Genomic DNA, 14030 nt, shown 5'->3' with positions numbered 1-14030 from the left:
CCCTGTGATCAGACGTTTTAGGGTCCAGAAACATTCTCGCAAAATAATGTAAGCAAATGAATCTGCCTTTTTGTCAGAATTTGAGTCGTCATACTGAAGAACAACAGTTTACCCAGCTGTGTTCTTAAACTGAACAGTGACTCACATTTACAACAAGGACATTTAACTATGTTAGGTTGAGGAATGACAATTAAACCAAATATCCCGTTATTTTTTTATTGAATTTTACATGAAAACATTGAAAAGCACTTAATTAACTCCCTGGAAAGCACCGATGACATCATTGGCTGACATTACCACGTTCACATCTGCAGGGCTCCAGCATCTGAAACAAACAAACGGACACAGCAGCTTCAGTAGAGGCTCTAGTGGAGGAGTGAGCTGACTTAAGATCACATGGCTCTAGTCAGACTCAGCCTTGTCAGGGGCAGAGCAGCACTTCTTCAACACTCATGTTAGTCTGAGCCCAGTGCAGTACATCACAAGAGACCAGACAAAGTAGAACAGCGTCAAAGCTTCACGGAACCAACCTGAGTCACAGCCGGGCCACAGAGGAGTGACACTGGTTTAGAGACCTGCAGGACCAAAGAGCACACAGGGGTTAGTTTTTTTATCCGTATGAGCATTCAGTTAGGAGGCATGGAAGCTCATTCTCTCCTCAGACTCTCTGGCTTGTCAGGGCCAAAGATGCACGTTATCTACATGAAATCTCAGAGCCCAGTGCAGGTCATCAGGGGAGAGGGAGCGTTCCGTTTAATGTAAAGACTCATTCTAATACGGCTTATATCTGACCCGATTATGCAATTACACATGTAATTACATTAAAACGGCATTCACTGCTGATCTGACGTCTTTATTTAAAAATTTAAGATCAAACCGCTCATATTAGACACGTGTAGAGATCAGTGTTAGCAGTTAGCTCTCCTGCTAACGGAGGCTCAGCACATGGAGCCAGGCCTCTTCATTACCGCGGCACTAACAAACAAATCCGCTGCTCGGGTACCTGTTCAGCAGCATTATGATGGTTTCAGTTCATTTCAGTTGTGTCTTAAATTTATATTTCATGTTAGTTTTATTTGTGGCTATGAGCTAATACACGACATGCTTATTGACTGTGTGCAAGTCAAAGTAAGAGAAAAACGCGAAAATCGTACACAGCGAATACAAATTCACATAATGATTTCTAAATAATCGTTTAGTGGATATGGAAGAACTAGAAATATTTTTTCCAAATAATTTTATCAAGCAGTACAAGCGAGAGAAAAGTTAACTTACCGGCTACTGCACGATGATCAGGCAGGAACAGGACACCTACACAGCGAACACGCTGCTTTAATACGGCAACGGACCCCAACCATTGGGTAGCCGGAGATATGCCTTTTTAAAAATCTGTATTCATTTTCCCGATAAACGTGCGTTCAGAAGTACAGAATGTTTGTAATCACATATTCAATTAAAAAAAAGAATAAAGTTTTCTCAAGGTGACAAAGTGGTCAAGATTTACTCAATAACAATAACAATATTATTGGAGTTACACCAACTTTAACAATTCCAATATTCTTGTTTGGACATTGATCCATATTAATGTCTCATTTAAACTATTATAAGACTGCATTATAAAGAACCCCACAGTTTAGGACTCTAAGAGACTTAAGACTTTCATTTTGTTGATGTAGTTTATTGGTCACAAATAAGTTGACGGAGCAAACGTTAAATTCACCCTAGAACATTCTTTCATTTCATTTTATTTCTTGTGTATTTAATACTGTAGAAGACTATTAATTTTGATAAATATTCCTTCAACCCTTGAGCAGACTTGTGTGTGTGTTGCTCCGTGTTGCATCCATGACAACCTGACATCACTTAATAGTAGTTTAAAGGGACCTGATTACACATGTTGACATTTTGTGTCATATAGCTATTATCATTTAAATTATAGGACCTAAATGTTTTGCTGTAATATCAGTCTGGACTGCCACCTTCCTGATTTGATTATAGGATTGCCAGCTCCGGATTAGGGGTTCCTCAGGGCACTTTGCAGGGCCGGGCCGAGTGTAAGCAGCTGTCTGGTTATTTACATGGCGTGTTCTGGCAAGGCACAGCTCCACAAGTGCAGCATAGCATCAGGCGTTATGTCAGCAGGAGTGGAATACCAGTGTGTACAAATCCTCCTCAGGGGCCCCTGACTTCAAAGCATTTAGTCACACACACACACACAAAATGCACACACACACAAAATGTACACACACCGGATGTATTCTCCAGCTGTGGTGGCAGAACGAGCAAACTACTCCAGGGGAAAGAAAGAGGGAGAAAAGAGAGACGTTTCCCTTATCTGGGCATGCAGATTCCAGCTTCTTTGTACATGCTTCCACACTGTTAATAGCCATATTCACACACACACACACACACACACACACACACACACACACACACACACACACACACACACACACACACAGACACAGACGGACACACTGGGTAGGTGACTCAGCTCAGACACACACAAACACCGCAAAACCACAACACAGTGCTCTTCATTAGAGGGGTGAAGTCAAATTGGGCAAGAGTGAGACGAAGACAAGAGACAGACGGAGAGAGATGGAGGCACAAAGAACAAGAGAGTAAGACAAAAAGTTTCATGCAGCTGTTAGAGACAGAGAGAGAGAGAGAGAGAAGCAGAGACTGGAAGGGAGAGAGAGAGAGGGAGGGAGAGGCAGAGGGAGGGAGAGGGAGAGGGGGGGAAAGCCAGCTCATCTGACACAAGCAGTGGGCCAAAGAAAGGGGAAGAGCAGGAGCAGCACTATCCACAGAGCGAGTGGAAAATCCAAGTGGGAGAGGAGTCGGAAGGGCGTGAGGGAGACGAGCCTGAGAGCAAAAGAGCCTGAGAAGAAGACGAGTGGAAGACGGGAAAGGTTTTAACCCGGCAGACAGAGGAGCGGAGCCCGGAGAGAAACCAGGGGGTTTAACGCAGCCAGGGGGGCCCCACCAGCCAGCAGAACACACAGAGGTAAAGAGCTGTGATTTACTGCTTAACCCCTCAGACCTTAAACACATCACGGGGCAATCCAGCTCCTATTTCTGCGCTGTGTGTTCATTTGTGACTATATATTTCCGTTATGCATGTGCGTGTGTGCAGAGTTATGAGTGTGACAGATGAAACGGGGACAGGGGGAGGAGTGTGTGTGTATGTGTGTGTGTGTGTGTGTGTGTGTGTGTGTGTTTTGTGTGTGTGCCAGACTGGGTGCAGGCTGTCGGGGTGAAGGAGTTGGTCTGAGGATCCAGATGGGCTTTTTATTACCCCAAAATTGAGTTTTAGCTTAGCTGAGCTTAAAGTGAAGTTTAGTGGATGCAGAGTGTGTGTGAGAGAGTTGAAGTCTGGAGCGCCGGGAGGAAACCGGAGCAACTGAGTTCCTCTGCCAAGAAATGATAAAAAAGTCTGGGGGGCTTGTGGTGGAATCTGATCCGAGCTTCTAGTTGGTAAGTTACGGCCGTGTTTGATTTCCAATGTGTGTTTAACTCTGAAGCTTGTGGCTCACACTCCCTGATTTTGGTGCAGGTTTTATGGATTTCCCGGCCCCAGCAGAGCAAAAGTGATCAAATGTATCCACAGATTGAGTGTTTCACCAAAATTGAACCTCAGTTTTAGATTTTTAAGCTTCCACACACGAGTTGATTTGCACACGAAGTGGACTGCAGGTTGTGGGCCCGACGTGGAGCAGCACAGGACCCTGAAGTTGATTTCCCAGGCTATGAAATCAAATCTTCCAGACTGGAGTTGGAATCCAATTGATTCCAGTCTACGTCACATTTCGAGCGCACAGTCTGTTGTCGATACACAGTAAGATAATGCCCTTAAAGAGGATGGAATCACATTTGAGAGGTCTGGAAGGAGATCAGATCAGATCCACGCCATCCAGCTGGTTTACAGACTCTCACACTCGCAGTTCGGCTGGCAGCCTCCTAAACTCGGCGGAAGTCAGCGAAGTCTGAGAATCCGGCGACGAGCCAGGAAAGCGCAGAAGAATGCATCACTTTATTTGATAATAGGCGGCGAGATCAGCACTCCAACATCCCCCCTCCCCCCTCTCTCTTGTGTTCCACTGGAGACCCTGACACAGTTGTGCCCCCGGGGGGAAAGACAGCCAGCGTAGGGGGACAGGAAACCAAGGTCAAAGGTTGAGGTGGAGGCGGTTCCTTATTTTTACGGCCTCCCGCGGATCTCCGGGGCTCGTACGCGATCTGGGAGATGCAGGCGGAGGATGTGCAGCATGTGATGCCCCCGTGAACAGCAGGACGCGGAGGGAAAATCGCTGAATCTAATTGTGCGCCTGACGGAGCCTCGGGGAGGAAAAACAGGCCGAGGAGAGCGGAGAGCCTGGAGTTTAGAGGCTCAACTCAAGAGTGCAGAGAGAGTTTGACATGCTGGCGAATTTGTCCAGCACTTACACACCGAAACCAGTTACCAGTTTATTCCATCACTCTCTCCTCTGACCCAGGAGACAAAATTGCAGGCATTTAAAAGAGTGGATTATGTGTGTGTGAGTCTGTGTGTGGAGGCTTTTTTGCCTTCTCCTGTCATGTGAGCTTGAGTCGCCCTTCTGTCTAAAAGCGTACTTACACTAGCTTTAGCATTAATAATAAGAGGTAAGACAAGGCCACTGCAGAGCGCTAACGATAAGATGTTTCCACCTTTAGTCCCTGTTTATTTTAGGACGGCTCGTGTTTCAAAGCTGGCACAGTGCTGGTGTGTGTGACTGTACGGACCCGATGCTGGGCCTGTGAGAGTGTGTGTGACCCAATGCTGAGCCTGTGAGAGTGTGTGTGACCCACTAGTGTCCCAGTCCACTCCAGTCATCCGCTCAGTTCTGTATGAGACAGTTTCCCCAGTGGCCCCAACACAGAGTGTTTAGATTATAGTAGATATTGTTCCAGCTCCTTACACTAATATAGAGTGATATTAAACACATATTGATTTGGAAGTGCTATACATTCAGACGTTTCCCCGTCCCTGGCTCACTGATTCTGTCTAAACTAATGCTATATTCTCACATTTACTCTCTCAGATTCAAGGATGTCGACGCTCACATCAGAAAACGGCACTGAAGGCGCTTACAGCAGCAGCTTCTGGATGGTAAGACGAGATTGCTTTTCTCTTCTCTCCTCTCGTCTCAATGACCTTGCAGCTCAGAGACTAAACACGTCTGCGCTTAGGTGCTCACTTCATTGTGTGTGTGTGTGTCCTCCATTTTCTGTGCTCACGACTGTCTGATGGTATCATGAGCAGTTGCTGGTGGATAAGGAGACGTCTTGGTATGTTTTCATAAGCAGGACTCAGGGCCTCGGCGCTCTGTACACCAGAGAGCGGCTCTCATGCAGGCGTGTTATGGCTCCATGCCGCTCGCTCCGGCCCAACAAGTGAATCAAACCTAACAGCTTAGGACGCCTCAGATCACAGGACTTGGCTTTGGCTTTCGGTCGCAGCTCTGTGTTTGTTTTTTCTTCCCCCGCCGAGTAAAAAGCTGTAAACATTTGTGACGTTCTGAGCTCTTTGACAGTCTAATTTGCGCTCGCTGACACTTTCATGGCGGCTTTGTCTCCCGTCGGCCCCACTTTCATCTCTGTCCTCCTGTAATTTTGGCAGCAGCCTCCCCTCGTCGCTGCTGGATGCGTCTCCCGGCCAGTTCCTGTCTGTGTCATCCTGCCGCCATTGCTCAAGGGCTGTCTGTCATTACGCTGCCAACCTACTGTAAGCGCTTCTGTTCTGTGTTTAAAAAGCCCCATGGCACATTTACACAAGCAGGCTACACACACACACACACACTGAGCCATACAGTGGATATGCAGCACTCAGATCACTCTCTTATTTAACTGCCTTTCAGACTTTAAATGTAATTCCATCGATCACCAATGGGGCTCTCGTGTCTTCAATCAGGTCCTCTAAGTACATCCTGTTGGCTATTTCGAGGTCCAGCAGTAATTGGAATCATATTGTTGCCTTTGAATCTGTGACAGACTTCTCTGTAAACGTCGGCCATGTCTCCTCTAGACAAAAGCACGAAACTGGCAGGCGTTCTCTTCTTCTGTGGTTCAGTGCGCCGTTGAGTCTCATCCAAGGAGTTATGCAGTTGATCTATTGTATCTGTGGATTAAAATGCTTTTTGAAGCAATACTGCTACAAAACGTGGCATTAATAAAGTTTATTTCCATTTTGCTTCCACATCCTGCTACTGTGAATACTACAGCTGATACTACGAGCACTTCTATGGCTGCTGTGATGACATCATCTCATCATCATCAGCTTAGCGTCTGTACTTACAAAACAACACTCGCTCGTCCTCCGCATACGATCGCGTCCGTACATGAAACCAGATTTCTGAGCGCAGGATGGAGGCCATTTTCCTGCTGCAGCAGAACGTTTGGCTGCTCTGGATCTGCCTCACATATCAGCCAACTGGGTCTCTGCAGCGTCGCCTCTGGCCTCCAGCTGGATTCCTCAGCTGTTTCTGTTTAATGTGGAGACCAGAGAGAGGAGAGTCGATGCAAAAGCACAACAGAGGAAGAGGGAGAGAAAGAACAAAAGAGGAAGAGGAGGGGAGGCTGATGAAGACAGGATAGCAAGTGTAGGCCCAGATTGGTTTCTGCGACCGCGACCAGTGTGACAACCGATACGATTCCACGATTCCTCTTCTATCTTTCCATTCTGTCTGTATCTGTGCTCATCCTGAGGTCGTGGGGGGTTTGGAGTTTCTCCCAGCGTTTATTAGGCAAGAGGCAGCCTGCCCCCCGCACAGGTCACCAGGGGACAGGAAGAGGGAACAAAGAAAGAAAACGCCTCAGCTGGACTCAAGCACAACAAAAATGATGTCATATATAGGAGATGATATACCTAGAAGGTAATGAGAGAGTAAAATAGAATGTAAAGTCAATGAAGGACCGGTTACTTATTGTTTAATGTCCTGTTTATTTGATCAGATGACCTTTGACCTCAATCCGTCGATGAGTACGCAGGAGATTTAACACTGATACTTTCCTCTCAAAAGAAGCTTTGAGTTGTGAACGAGTCGGTGACTAACAGAGGGAGACGAGCCGAAAGTGAAAAGGAGCGTAGGAGTGTGTGTGTGTGTGTGCGTGTGTGACGCTGCCAGGAAAATTGCAGAGATTTCCAGATTCCACATCCACAAACAAAACACTTCAGCCTCAGATATGTTATTACACTCAGGGCCTTCGTCTCTGCTGCCCTCTTGTCCTCCTTCTTCTTCTCCTTCTTCTTCTTCTTCTCCCATCTGGCTTTTTTATGGTACGACCACTGACCACCCCCCTGCGTCACAGCTGATAGGACGCCAGCATATGACTGTTAAAGCTCTGATACAAACCAATACACTAACCTGTACTGAGTGTGTACTGCTGCTGATGTAGCTACTAGAGTACATGTAGCAGTAATAGATGTAGTACCTGGGCCAGTAATGGAAGTGTTGAGGTAGAAATAGATGTGGTAATATTAGCAGCAGTGGGAGTACTTGTTACAGCTAAAGTATCTGTAGTAGAGCTGTTATTGGTTAGTGTCAGGGCTGTAGTAGTGATTGTAGCTGTTGTTGTAGTTGTGTATATATATTAGTAGTGGAGGATTTGGCTTCAAGTACAATTCGAATGTATGATTTGGCTTCACTGGAGAAACTGAAGCTGCTGATATTTTAAGTATCATTGCCAGTGTCCCTCCTCTTCTTCCTCTTTATATATCACCTCAACAGTAGATCTTCATCTCTCTTTGTGTCCCTGCAGCCTGGTAACTATCAAGACACGGTGAAGAGGACCGAGGACTCCTTCCAGGCCTGCAATGACATCGTGATGTGTTTCCAGGAGAGGGCGCGCGTGGAGCGGCAGTACGCCCAGCAGCTCAGCGAGTGGAGCAACAAGTGGAAGCCGGTGGTGGACTCCAGTAAGTCCCCTGGTGCCATACACACACACACACACACACACACACACACACACACACACACACACACACACACACACACACACACAGCACTCTCACCTTCCTGTCGTTCCTCAGGTCCGCTGTACGGATCGCTTTTAAAGGCTTGGCAGTGTTTCCTGTCCTCCGCCGACCGCCTGGCCTCCCTCCACGCCTCCATCTGCCGCTCCCTGGTGTCGGAGGATGGAGACCGGGTCAAGACCTGGCAGAAGGACACGTTCCACAAGAAGTTGTTCGGAGGCTTCAAGGAGTCGCAGGACTTTGACACAGGCTTTGCGCGTGCTCAGAAGCCCTGGGCCAAGCGCCTGAAAAAGGTTTGGGTGATGTCATCTCTTGTTAAACGCTTTCAAAGCTATTTGTTGACATTTTAAATGCGTTTTATCCTCTCCACACCCCTGTTTTACACCCTGAAGTAGGAGCTGCTGTTTACAGCTGACAGCCAATCAACAGCTGCAGCAGTTGCTAGTTTAGTGCCTAGCTCAAGGGCATTTTGCACGCTTCCTTTGGTCCAGAGATTTGATCCAGTAACCAGACAGGATTTAACTCCTCAAAACACGATAGAACAACGTCACATTATCACGGAAAACTCATTTAGCTGGGTTGGATAATGAGTTTGGAGACTTTGATGCCTCCACATCTGCACCTCATATGTGTTCTTCCAGTAAGCTGACATGCGTGTTTGCGGTGCTGCCTGTGGTTTGTTTGGTGCTCAGCTGGATAAAGCCAGGCGGGCGTATCACAAGGTGAGCCGCAAGGAGCAGGCGGCCCGAGAGCGCGAGGCCCACACACAGGGGAACCCCGACGTGGCCATCGAGAAGCAGAAGAAGATCCAGGAGGAGAGGGAGATCGCACAGCAGGAGGCCGACAAGGTGAGGAGCTCCCACGCATCCCGCGCGCCGTCACGCCGCAAGACGGAGGTGTTGTTTCCATGGTAACGGCAGAGCTTTTGTGTGGTCAGGTTCGCACGCGCTACGAGAAAGTCCTAGAGGAGGTGAACCGCTACGCTCCTCGCTACATGGAGGAGATGGAGTCCATCTTTGACCAATCACAGGAGGAGGAGCGCAAGAGGATCGTCTTCCTCAAACAGGCGCTGCTCTCCATCCACAAGCACCTGGACGTCACCAACAATGAGAGGTGAGCCTGTGTGTGTGTGTGTGTGTGATAAATAAAAAGTTAGATTTAGATCCTTTAGAGATCAAATTGAAGGATTTATAGCAGCGTTTCCCCTCAGTTTGATCCTTAACTGAGTCTTAAAAGGTTGAAACAGCACCAGAACACTGAATCAGTATGAGTGACGTTCACTTAAAGGTCCAATTCTTTAATAAGAAGTATTTATATGATGTTATGCTGTACAGATTTATACTTAAGTATTCTGAGACCTTGTTGTCCACTTCTGCTCTCACCTGCTGTGTACACTGAATGAAAACAGATCATTTTTTATTTTCTAATGTTGTGACTGTGGGTGTATCTAACCATACATACACAGAAACACACACACACGGGACTCACTTCATCCTCTAATAAAGAAAATAAAACGGCAATTAAATCCCATGAAGAAGAGTGTGTGCGGGGGCCACGGGGGGCTGCAGACAGGCCAGATAACTTACGTCCTCTATTAATGCGTTGAACACTTTGCTCAGCGTGCTCCGGTTGGCGTTACAAACAGATTACGAGCCCATTAGAAGTGTAGATAAACTTTAACGACTCTAAACTCAGCAGACAAACATAAGGAACTCAGATGAATGTCACGTCATTAAGTGTGCAGCGGCCCGCAACGTGCTTTATGTTGCTCCTGCGCTCTAAATAATACTTGTCAAACATCCATAATGTGGCGACGCCGCGTTCCAAAGCCTCCCGGGGACTGTGGCGCCATTTTGTGTTTTGTGCTGACAGATTTGACCTCTAATGCTCAGTCTGAAGGATCAATACTTATCAATCACTACTACTCTCTGCTTTACATCGCAGACCGAAGCTAAACGATCCAAAACAGCACATCATGATTAAAAGAGAACGTTGAATTAAAATGGGATTTTTTTTTTACACTTCAAGTTCATTTTATGAAGATAATAAAGATGAGTGAAGAGTAAGATGAGTTGGAGTCCTTCGGAGAGAGAAGAAGCTGTAAGGAAATAAAGGTGGAGATGTACTTTGCGCAGTAATTAAAGAACATGAACTTCATTTTTGAATTCTTTACCCGATCCAAACGCCTCTCTCAGCGTGAAGGCCGTCTACAACGAGCTGCACAACACGCTGATGGCCATCGACGAGCAGGACGACCTGCGCTGGTGGAAGAACACCCACGGGCCCGGCATGCCCACAGACTGGCCTCACTTCCAGGTCTGTCTGTCTGTCTGTCTGTCTGTCTGTCTGTCTGTCCGTCCATTCGTCCATTTAAAGTGTCAAGTTCTGAGTCTGGAGTTAAAGGTGAGGCCGTCCTGTGTGTTTTAGGAATGGACACCTGAAAAGAAACCCAAGAAAGGGAAGAAAGAGGCGGAGCAGAAAGCAACAATAGAGAGGAGGTGAGAGGAGAGACTGCTGAGTGTGTGTATTCTCACGTGAATCTGATGCTGCCTGACCGATGTCACACACTCTCTCTCTCTCTCTCTCTCTCTGCAGTGTGATGATTGGCGGTGTGAGGGTCAGAGCTCTGTATGACTACATTGGCCAGGAGACAGATGAGCTGTCCTTCAAAGCAGGTGAACACACACTTCCAGCACCATAAACCTGCAATTAACTGTACACTGTGTGTGTGCTTTGTGTTGTGTGTGTATCTGTGTGTTCATTACATAACTGCAGCAGTGGAGCGTACTTCATGCCTCACTTGAGTGTATTCATATCTGCTCAGTGACATGAAAGTGTACTTTGTAGATTTTATTAACGTGAATTATTACCAATGAAATGAAATTCAGTATCCAGTCAGAGGGTGTGTGTGTGTGTGTGTGTGTGTGTGTGTGTGTGTGTGTGTGTGTGTGTGTGTGTGTGTGTGTGTGTGTGTGTGGAATGCACCTCACATACTCACCTGATTCGGCCCCCGAAGGCCTTTACGCATTTGCTTGAACATGTTTGACTCCAAACGATGACATCATGTTCATTGCCTCTTATGAAACGGTGTAAAGTTGGAAGAATGCCAAAAAAAATCCCCAAAATAAGGTTCTGCAGCGATTAAAGCAGTAAATAGTGTTTTCATGCACTGTTTACACTTTGCTTATTTATATCCACTTATGATGCAGCGGCCAGGTTACAGTAGTTCAAACAGACCCGATGGTGACGTCATCTCTTGCTGATCCCTGTTTTTGGCCGAGCGGCAACGCTTCTGACTGCACTTCCTTTTATGGCCACAAGATGTCGTTTCAAGGAAATCCCACTTTCATTGAAACGTCTGCAGGCATTTTATAAACGAGTGTGTTGTCAAAGGTGTGTGTGTGTGTGTGTGTGTGTGTGTGTGTGTGTGTGTGTGTGTGTGTGTTTTAGCAGTGACTTTGTCAGTGCGTTGGCTGGATTGTGGGCTGTGTGTCTGCTGCTCGCTCATCCCACCTAAGCTCCTCTCGGGCCTCGCTCCCTTCCTCTGGATTTTCTGTCTTTAGTTGCCAGAAAACTTTGCACAGAGCAGTAAATCCAGCTCCTGGCTTTGAAACCTCCCGTTACAATCCGACTCCACGGCTCGTGTTTCACCTTAGATTTCCGCTCTTAAAGTGAATCTACATATTTTTTAATCATTAACATTTTATACCAAGAGTTCTAATGAGGTCATCGGAGTCGATAACCCTGGCAACTAGCTAATCAACACGTCACCTGTTATTACCCTTCATCCTCTGCCTTTCTCTCTTCCTCCCTGCAGGTGAGGAGTTCTTGAAGATCGAGGATGAGGATGACCAGGGCTGGTGTCGGGGGATGAAGGACGGAGGTTGGGAGGGTCTTTATCCCGCCAACTATGTGGAGGTAGTCTGATCAATGTGTGTCGAATCAAAGTGACCTCGCTAAAATCTCCTACGTATGTAAGTTTTAGATTGGACGTTGGTTTATTGTTGAAGCGTCTGGATCGTCTTCCTGTCTGTGATCGTTGGAAGGTGGAAACTGTTGAAGGATTTCGACAAATGTTTAATATATACCACGTGTATACACACTCGTATCGAAGCCATATGATGAACAATGCTTAAGTGTAAAGAAACAAACGATGAGACACGGTGCTGCAATCTGCCTGCTACGCAATCTGTTATCGCTGTCGGACGTATTTGCCGCTATTAAACCGCTCGCAAAGCCTCACAAAGCATATGAAGAACGTGACGCTTATACTGTGACCATGATTAATCCAGAGAGGCCTTAAACGCGCTCGGCTCCATATTGACCGCCGAACGACTCGTATCTCTCGCCTGTTTTGTTGCTTATAGGCTCAGTCTGGCTTTTTATATTTGCGGAAATGTGTAGGTTGCCTGCCATCGATTCAATAAATCCGATTTAAACCTGTTTAATATGTATGTGGCCCGACGCTATGAGGCGGACAGATCAAACTAATATCACTGATCTGAGGGGGTTTATAAGTTACACGCCACCCAATCTGAATGTTTTGTGAATCAGACGGTCCCTGCAGGCTTGAAAGGGGCCACATAAACCTTTTATAGTTTCCTCATTAGTGGGGAACAGCAGCTTGAACTCCTGTTGTTACCATGGATCCAACGCCGTAGTTTGCACAGCAGCGCGGAGTTAAATGAGAACGACTTCCGGCCGGATTTTACGGGTTTGAGCGCGGTGGCGGCGGCGGTGACGGCGCACAAAAGGAGTATATTTAGTGATGTACTGGCAACATGACAATGATTTAGGATGTATGAGGTGAGGAACGGACAGTGAGCGAGTGGATGATGAACTTCACTTTAATTCACACTCGGGCCTTTTTCTTCTATGCTTAGGCTGCATAAAACTGTCAGAAACTTGGTCCAGAACCAGCAAATTTTACCGGAGCTTACTGCCTCGTGGACCTTGATGCAGGGCTTTAATCCCGAGGCTCAGTCCACCTTGATGCTGCTCAGCACTCTTGTCAGCCGTCACGGCCTTCAACGTTTACACCAAACTGTTTAATAGAGCTCCGTGAGGCCGGTGACACATCCGGAAATGTTTAAACGTCAGCAGTAAAGAGTAACAAAGTAGGATTTAGCAGTTGTCCCTGGATTAAAAGGCCAATTTCGTCACCATGGCGCTGTGAAATCTGAAACCTCCGTATTTGTAAAATGTCAGACTGCCCCTTTAAGATACGTTCATGTACTGTCCGTCTGAAATATCTAATCACTTTTCACCACATGTATGATGCCAAAGCTCTTCTTCTTCTTCTTCTCCTTCTTCTTCTTCTTCTTCTTCTTCTTCTTCTGCACTCTTTTCTCTGTATGTGTATGTGCTCCGGCTCTATATGTCACATTCACTCTCAGAAGCCTTGTTTTTGCAAACTCTCTGACTTTTAAAATAAAACCTGAAACTGTTACATCATCAAAATACCTGTTATTGATTACGGGATGGAATGAATCATGTGTGTGTTTGAGCTGGTGTATCACTACATCATCCTGGCCCGAGATGTAAGAACGGTGCCTGCCTGCCTGTGTGCGTGTGTGTGTGTGTGTGTGTGTGTGTGTGTGTGTGTGTGTGTGTGTGTGTGTGTGTGTGTACATGTGCTGTTACATCTACAAAGCTGTCAGCTGCCACACACACACACACACATGTTTACACACGCTCACGCTGTCAGTGTGTGGCGTGTCAAAAGAGCAGCGCCCGGGGTCAAACGCTGCTCCTCATCGCCGTCTGACATCATCACGTGGCCACCAGCCAAGCCAGCAGATCCACAACGGTGTTTGTGTTAAAAGCAGCCGGCGGAGAGAAAAGTGTGAAAGAACACAAACGCGCTGTCGAGGAAAACAGACGGAGGGACGCAGGAATGTCTGTTTCCACGGCAGCAGCGGAGATAATGATGTCACCCTGGAAGGAATTTACTCACCTGATGACAGTTTTTTCCAGCTTATAGGGGAAACAGACCCGAGTGTGATCACAAAGGACGTCTCAGCCGGGCTTTAAA

At 46.8% G+C, this 14030-nt stretch overlaps 1 protein-coding gene, 1 long non-coding RNA gene and 1 other non-coding gene across 4 annotated transcripts; 1 reads left to right on the top strand and 2 right to left on the bottom strand.

The window, feature by feature from the left end:
* Positions 1-202: 202 nt before the first annotated feature.
* On the bottom strand, positions 203-1266 carry LOC143016563 (uncharacterized). Its single transcript, XR_012965539.1, has 2 exons — positions 531-1266; positions 203-325 (listed from the first exon to the last, which is right to left on the bottom strand). It is a non-coding gene; the product is annotated as an uncharacterized LOC143016563 (long non-coding RNA).
* Positions 652-742, bottom strand: LOC143016575 (small nucleolar RNA SNORD88). The gene has a single exon (XR_012965540.1). It is a non-coding gene; the product is annotated as a small nucleolar RNA SNORD88 (small nucleolar RNA).
* Positions 1267-2754: 1488 nt separating the features above from the next.
* On the top strand, positions 2755-13444 carry LOC143016538 (protein kinase C and casein kinase substrate in neurons protein 3). Of its 2 annotated transcripts, none has more exons than XM_076170918.1 (10): positions 2755-3010; positions 5067-5134; positions 7783-7939; positions 8054-8289; positions 8689-8844; positions 8934-9109; positions 10192-10312; positions 10424-10494; positions 10592-10671; positions 11814-13444. In XM_076170918.1, the coding sequence occupies exons 2-10, from the start codon at positions 5075-5077 to the stop codon at positions 11921-11923; spliced, it is 1167 nt and encodes a 388-aa protein (XP_076027033.1). In that variant the 5' UTR covers positions 2755-3010; positions 5067-5074; the 3' UTR covers positions 11924-13444. The 2 variants fall into 2 exon arrangements, with proteins under 2 accessions (XP_076027033.1, XP_076027034.1); XM_076170919.1 differs by lacking the exon at positions 2755-3010 and adding an exon at positions 3260-3480.
* Positions 13445-14030: the final 586 nt, after the last annotated feature.

Source organism: Genypterus blacodes, unplaced genomic scaffold (genome assembly GCF_046128005.1).
Source record: "Genypterus blacodes isolate CSIRO-AG114 ecotype Tasmania unplaced genomic scaffold, CSIRO-AGI_Gbla_v1 ptg000234l_1, whole genome shotgun sequence".
Lineage (NCBI taxonomy): Eukaryota > Metazoa > Chordata > Actinopteri > Ophidiiformes > Ophidiidae > Genypterus > Genypterus blacodes.
This window is presented reverse-complemented; position numbering and strand designations above follow the sequence as displayed.

Bases quoted from the DNA above. Each gene is read 5' to 3' on its own strand.
- LOC143016538 (XM_076170918.1), top strand. From the start codon at position 5,075: ATGTCGACGCTCACATCAGAAAACGGCACTGAAGGCGCTTACAGCAGC. The intron at 5,135-7,782 runs GTAAGACGAGAT...GTGTCCCTGCAG, and splicing joins ACAGCAGCAGCTTCTGGATG to CCTGGTAACTATCAAGACAC. The intron at 8,845-8,933 runs GTGAGGAGCTCC...TTGTGTGGTCAG, and splicing joins CACAGCAGGAGGCCGACAAG to GTTCGCACGCGCTACGAGAA.